The sequence below is a fragment of the Pundamilia nyererei genome, unplaced genomic scaffold (genome assembly GCF_000239375.1).
Source record: "Pundamilia nyererei isolate P.nyererei 1_Seehausen unplaced genomic scaffold, PunNye1.0 scaffold00078, whole genome shotgun sequence".
In the NCBI taxonomy this organism is placed as follows: domain Eukaryota; kingdom Metazoa; phylum Chordata; class Actinopteri; order Cichliformes; family Cichlidae; genus Pundamilia; species Pundamilia nyererei.
Genome location: NW_005187479.1, coordinates 2263627 through 2270540, shown reverse-complemented (window position 1 = coordinate 2270540; position 6914 = coordinate 2263627). Strand labels below are relative to the sequence as shown.

The 6914-nt window shown below is 39.5% G+C and overlaps 1 protein-coding gene across 1 annotated transcript in view; it reads left to right on the top strand.

Moving 5' to 3' along the window:
• The window catches only part of b4galnt4a (beta-1,4-N-acetyl-galactosaminyl transferase 4a), a 142372-nt gene that overhangs the window by 119148 nt on the left and 16310 nt on the right, over window positions 1-6914 (top strand). The window contains exon 8 of the mRNA XM_005737693.1: window positions 54-132. Within this exon, the coding sequence (XP_005737750.1) occupies window positions 54-132 (79 nt within the window). The remainder of the gene's footprint in view (window positions 1-53; window positions 133-6914) is intronic.

The following is a 6914-nucleotide window of genomic DNA, read 5'->3' as shown; positions in this document are numbered from 1 at the left end:
GTAATGTTCAATATGTAATAATAATAATTGCTCTTTCCTTGTTTCCCCTCTAGTCTGATCTCATCCAGACGATACTACTTTGAGATTCTCCACAAGCAGGATGACAAGGGCTCGGATCACGTAGAGGTTGGGGTAAGTGTACCTACCCCGCTTCTGTGGTTTTGCCTCTCTGAGTACATCTTTTTCCTCATAATTATTTCGACTTCAGCAGTCTGAGTGTCTGTGTATGAAAATTGCTTCAGTTGTCTGGTGAAAACCTTGCCCTTTGACAGGAACATTTCCATTTAGTTTTAACTTGTACCCTGTGTTTAACAGTGTCAGAGTAGTGACTGAATAGATAAAGAATGAAAGGAAATGTTTGAAGGCGAAAGCTAACCTTCACCTCCTTTACTGTGTATTACTTTGCATTTCTTAGTCTTTCAGTGTATTCATCTGTCCACTTTAACTACAACTTTATCCAATACATACCCAGCTTGTTGGTGCACTGGCTTTTCCTAAAAGGCATAAAGCCTTCACTCACATAAAATCTCTCTAACTGTTCTCTTTCCAGTCCTCCATCTGTCATCACTCTTCAGCTTTTCCTTTCTTTGCATCTTTGCTCTGTGCTTCTTTCACTTTGATTCTGCTCTGCACCATTTCTCACTCACTGGTTTTTTTGCACCTCAGGCGAAGCAAAGAGATGAGTGAGGCTTAATTTCGAGATGAAGTTTCAAACGAGAGCCCATACGCCTCGTGTGAGCTTGTACTTTGAGTAGGAAGGCGGATGATAAAAAGAGATCACTGCTGTGTGCGTATGGAATGAATCTTTTAATAAGCCTCAGGTTATCTTCATCATGGTGACCATTATAAGAGGAAGAACAGCAGCTGTACTCTTGGAGTTGAACTCTTCTTAAATAGAAGTTGTTGTTTTTTTTACCCTCAAGGTTAACAATTTGTTGTATTTTTTTTGCGCTTCTTTCTCTTTCTGTAGCCTCTGGTTGCTTTCCTCTACTAAATCAATTTTGTTACTTTCTGCATGATTGTATACTTTACTGTCCTGTCATATTTTTAGTTTCTATTTAAAGAAAAAAGGTAATCACTTCCCATTTTGCTAATCATTACCACATTTGCTAGCATTGGCAAACACTAGTACACCAATGTTACCGAATGGTGCTCATAAAGTACAGTATTGTACTCTGATCTCTCCTTTTTTCAGTCTACTGGCAATATTTCACACAAGCAGTTAAGTTATCCATTATTGGCAGGTCACAGTACTATACAGGTTCTGTGGGATGTTTTGGGTCATTGATGTGAGTGTGTTATGAATATGCTGCCACTGAGTTGACAGTGAGAATAGTGGAGTATATTTCAGTTAAATCTGCAGAAATACAGTGTTGTCCTTTTTACTGGGCTACTGACTTCTACTCGTAAATTGAAGAAACATGTGCCTCTGCAAAGGGATCCATCAATGTATAGTGTTATGTATGCATTGTGGAGATATTTTAAGCTTGTTCATTCTTCTAATGTGTTTAGTCCTATTATTCCGCTGTTTAGGACAAGCATGGTGCTGCTTTAAATTAGCTGAGTAATTAATTGCTATTTCCAGGAATCAGGCGGGGGTGTTGTTTAGATAGCATGAGTTGCATCTCCTCACTGTGCTGTCATTTTGTGTCAGACAATGGTGGCAAGCAGGCCGCCGTGCCGTTGCTGCCAGGGGTTCTAACTTAAATGGGGTATAGCCTGATGCAGAACTGTTTCTCCACTTGGCTTTAATTTGATTTTCACAGTCGGGTTTTTTTTCTTCTTTGGCCAAACTTCTGTGAACTGTAAATATACCGCACTAATCCACTGCTTTAAAGAAAGTGGGAAAGGAAAAAAAGTGGACTGTTAAACATTTTAATGGACCTTCATTTATGCCTGCAACAGTTAGCCAACCCTCGCAGTGCACCAAATAATCCCTAGAGGGATGACTGTCATTGCCGCCCAGCGACTGCAGGAATCAACAATATGTTATCCTCATACCTGGCGTAGATCAAAAGGTTGAGGTAACTCCAGCAGCAGGCAGACTCTAGTACAAGAGTAAAAAGAGAATACCCTATCCAAGCAACTATATCATAGCTATTCGAAAGGAGCTATAAAGAAAATCCTATTAGTTTCTTACAGTGTTCTCTAGGGCATTACACATAATTTTTTTTTTGTTTTATATGAAATGTTAATTACACCATCTTCAAAACATGTATAGTATATGATTTAAAGCTAATCTGCAGAATGCTGTGGCTATGTCTAGTTGTGGTTACCTCTAGCAGCATACAAAGGACAACAGAGACAAGGTTATTTCTTTCTTGATTTCATGTATTAGAGGAGATTAAGTAATGGTATTGACCATTACTTGGAGATCAGCCTACTGCAAAGTGGAAGAAGGGGAACAAAATGGTAATAGAATTAGGCATTAGACGGTAGATGTAGATGATGTAAAATGAAAGTAAAATGAAAGATGAGGAGAAATAAATTTGACCTGAAATATGAAGAAAAAGTAAGAAGAATGTATAAACGGTATGTGCTGAAAGCCCTTATCTGAAGTATTTCTATACTTTATGGCAGCGGTCCCTAACCCCCGGGCCTCGGACCGGTACCGGTCCGTGAGTCGTTTGGTACCGGGCCGCGAGAGTTGTGAAATGTTTAAGGTTTTCAGCGTTATTTTGTTATCGTTTTTATCGTTAACTCGGTTTTCCTGGGTCTTTTCACATGTGTTATATATAATAAATCTTCTTTTTTTTTGGTACCGGTACTAGTTTTATTTTGTTGTATTTATCCACGACACCTTAAAGGCCGGTCCGTGAAAATATTGTCGGGCATAAACCGGTCCGTGGCGCAAAAAAGGTTGGGGACCGCTGCCTTATGGTATTCTTTCTTAACAGACTTTGCCAGTCATCCACATACAGGTAATGTGACTGTATCTACTAATGAATCAAGGCCACATGGAAATCCATCTCTCTCTTTCCATTTCCATTTCCATTTTTAAGGGGCAGGGATAGCTCAGTAGGTAGAGTGGCGGCCCCATGATCGGAAGGTCGGGGGTTCGATTCCCCTGAACAGCTACCCTGAGGTACCCCTGAGCAAGGTACCGTCCCTACACACTGCTCCCCGGGCGCCCAATGGCTGCCCACTGCTTCACTGAGTGAATGGGTTAAATACACAGAGCGATTTTCCCCACGGGGACCAATAAAGTACACTTTCTTCTTGTTCTTTCTTTTTCTGCCTGTTAGCCAACTACCCATGAGGCTGTCAATGTGGGTTTCTACTAGTAGAAACTATTTAATGAAGCACGTAAAAGTTATGCAGGAGCTCAAGATTGTGTGGAGGAATGTATGTGTAGTTGTGTGTATGTGTGGTGTGTCTGGTACACTGTCTTAAGAAGGCCCCTGTGTGTGATTTAACTGTGGAATACATTTCACACCTTGACAAAAATAGCAGATTTACCGTGACCATCCTAGAACAGCATAAGCCCAGGACTCACATAAATCCACTGGAACCCAGGCGCTCATTTGTTAAACAACAGATAGCGTGGATTCACAGCTCTTTCTCCTATGTTCTGTGGGAAGCGGCGATTGTATGGCCAAAGGTGGACTCGTTCCTCTGGGGAATTTATTTCTCTAGTAGCGATTCCTCTGAAGAAATGAGGTGGAGTAAATAGTGAATAATACACAAGCACAATCTGCACGTTCTATTTTGGTTAGAAAATAAGAGAGAAAATCCTTGTTTTGCCTGTGTTGGCATCCTTCCATTTCATTGTGGGTACGATTTAGGGGAAAATAGCTGCAGGGAGGTGGAACATAAACAGCATTAGAGACAGGAAGAGACAGGTTCAGAATTCACTATTCGTTCCTCAAGGGGGTGGAAACGACTTTGTGTTTAGGAAGAGCAGGACAATATCTCAAGAGACTGTTAACTTGTTAGAGTAAGTAGACACATTACCAACCCACATTTCAAGTGACTATTTCCTCTGCAATCTGTGCGTACCTGCCTCTGTGTTTTCCTTCAGATAAATGTTTTTTAAAGTGATGGATTTTTTAAATGGAACGTGCGATATGACAGATGATTTAGTGAGCAGCAGTTTCATTAACTTTCCTAATTACCATCTGGATCTTTGTCAGTAAAACACAGAACCTTTCCACTCGCCTAATGGAAAACATCTATTGCTAGCACTGTGACAGAATGAAGGAAAGCTTTGGTCATTAAATGCTATGATTGAGAGAAAGAGTCGCAGGGAAAGGAAGAGAAGAAAGTCACGCCTTAATTAGCAATGGCAAGTTTATGGTCAGGCTGGGGTGAGGCATTTCAATGCAGGAATTTAGTGCCCACCAGTTAACATACACGCCCATGTCTGCACACACCCGTCAACCCAAACTCTGCACATTCTGCATTTATTCAGAGGCACAACCATCACACAAGCACATGCAGGCCTCTCAATGTCTGGCTTATGACTTCTCTTCGCCATATAAATCTGCAGTCCAAGCAAACTGTTGCTGCGTGTGTCTTTTCTTACAATTTCTTATTTGAGTTTGGTTTGCAGCTTTCACTCCTTTTTACCATTTCAAATACATTTTAAAGCTTTTTCTTATATCCTTTTTGTCCCATGTGTATATTTACATTTCTCTTTTTAAATAGGACATTAATTTTGAGATTCCTGATGTAAATCAAATTAATTTCTTGTTTTGTTTTTCCAGCAAATTCAGTACTCTATAATTGTTATTTGCCTCATTGTGCAAGCCACCATATTGCAATCAGAACACATTTCAGCTTTTGGCACCTTCACTCCAAGAAATCATTTAGTGCATATGAATTTATGGAAAAATTGAGAACATCAATATAATATTTACCACACTGACAGTCTTTAATTGCTTGGGATCATAACACTCCCATGGTATTTGTCTTATTCTCAAGAAGGGGTAAGCTCAGTGGGAATTAAAGCTGTTAGAGCTAATCTTCGTATCTCTCTTCCTGTCTTGTATGTTGACTTTCATCTTGTCATCACCAGAGATGGGCAGTAACGCGTTACTGTAATCCGATTACTTTTTTCAAGTAACGAGTAAAGTAAGGGATTACTATTGCAAAAACAGTAATTAGATTACCGTTACTTTCCCGTAGGAACGCTGCGTTACTGCGTTACTAAAACCGTGATTTTTTTTTGCGAGAATGTCTCATGACAGTGACGCAAGCAAGTGCAACGTTCGTGACAACAGCTGTGTGCAGATCAACAATGGATAATATATCCAGTGCAGGAGAGAGTATGAGCGTGCAGCGTTTAAAGCGTGGAAGTACTGACCTTACTTTAAGTTTGATTCCATAAAAAGTGACAAAAACATTAGCGTCCGCTGTTCACTGCGTGGGAAGAAAACTTCTTTGTACAGCGAAAAAAAACCCCTAAACTTCCAAACAAGCACCGAGTGCGCTACAACGCAATGGGAAACTCACAGAGAAACTGCCGTATCCTTCCACTGACCGCTGCAGCACACCTGCACCAGGGCAAACCTCCGCCTACCTACTCAGGTGAAAATAGAGCAACAGGACCGCTGAGTCTTTGACTTTATTTATTTTCTGCTGTGTTTTACTTGCATCTATTTGAAAGAGTGAGTGTAAACACAAATATACATATATATATATTTTATGTGCTGGAATGTGCAGAAAATAGGTTTAAATATTAAACACATTTCTTCCAGTCAGAGAATGTTGCATATAATTAAATTTTTGCTTGATGCATAAAGTTAAAAGATTAAAACTAATAAAACAAGTTTTAAAAAAGGACTTTTCCATTTGATTACATTTTGTATGATGAATTATGCAGAAAAAGTAGAATTGTGCTGAAAGATCTATCGCTTTATCACCTATTCAGGTTGTAAATCGTGTTTTTAAAAAGTAACTAAGTAACTAAGTAATTAATTACTTTTGAAAATAAGTAATCAGTAAAGTAACGGGATTACTTTTTTTATGATCACGTTACTTTTTTCAAGTAACTTGACCAACACTGGTCATCACACAGATTCCATCAGACACATCCCAAAGAGCACCATCCCACACATGACACACAGTTTCAACATTAAAAAAGCTAACATGTAGCGCATTGTCACCCGCATTCATGTTTAATTTCATTAGCTTATGCTACCTTTATACTCTCTCACCAACTGCTTCTCTGTCCCTCTAAGTCTTGTGAAAACACTGTTTTATGTGGGAAAGTCAACAAACCGTATCTTTAGAATTTTTGTCCTTTATCAAAAGATGAAGGAAGAAATCTCTGTATATGTTTGTTCTTTGCTTTTCTTTACAACCATCAACCTAGTCGATTTCACACTTGCAAGGACATTAAGTTTGTGGGCATTAGAGTGAAGAATTTGCAAATTTTGGGTAAAATTGTCTTTTTATTACAGCTCCAGTCTGTGGTGGGAGGGGCTTACACACAGTGAAATGGAGAGTAAAGGAGACAGAGTAATGGAACCATAATTGACAACAAGACAGATTTTGACACTGAGCTGAAATTATTAAACTATTAATAATTTGTGGGGGGTGTGAGCCCCTCATTTCTAGCTGGTTGTTGATAAAGTGTCACATTCTGGTGTGTAGAAAATGGAGACAGAGGACCCGAACGCAGGACTCGCAGATAGACCGAGAAAGTGCACAGTGTTTATTATAAGACTGGATGAACTTAACATGAATGACTGAAGTAGACAGGAGACAATGATGAGGGCTGAGAGAAACTGATAATGGGGATGACTGGAAACAGGTGAGAACACAGCTGGGATAAATGTAACTAATGAAACAGGAAGTAGAACTACAGCTAATGTACACAGACAGATGACTGACACAATAAAACAGGAAACAGGCATGGAAACTAAACAATGACAAAATGATCAACACGGAGTACACTGGCAGAAAGTTGT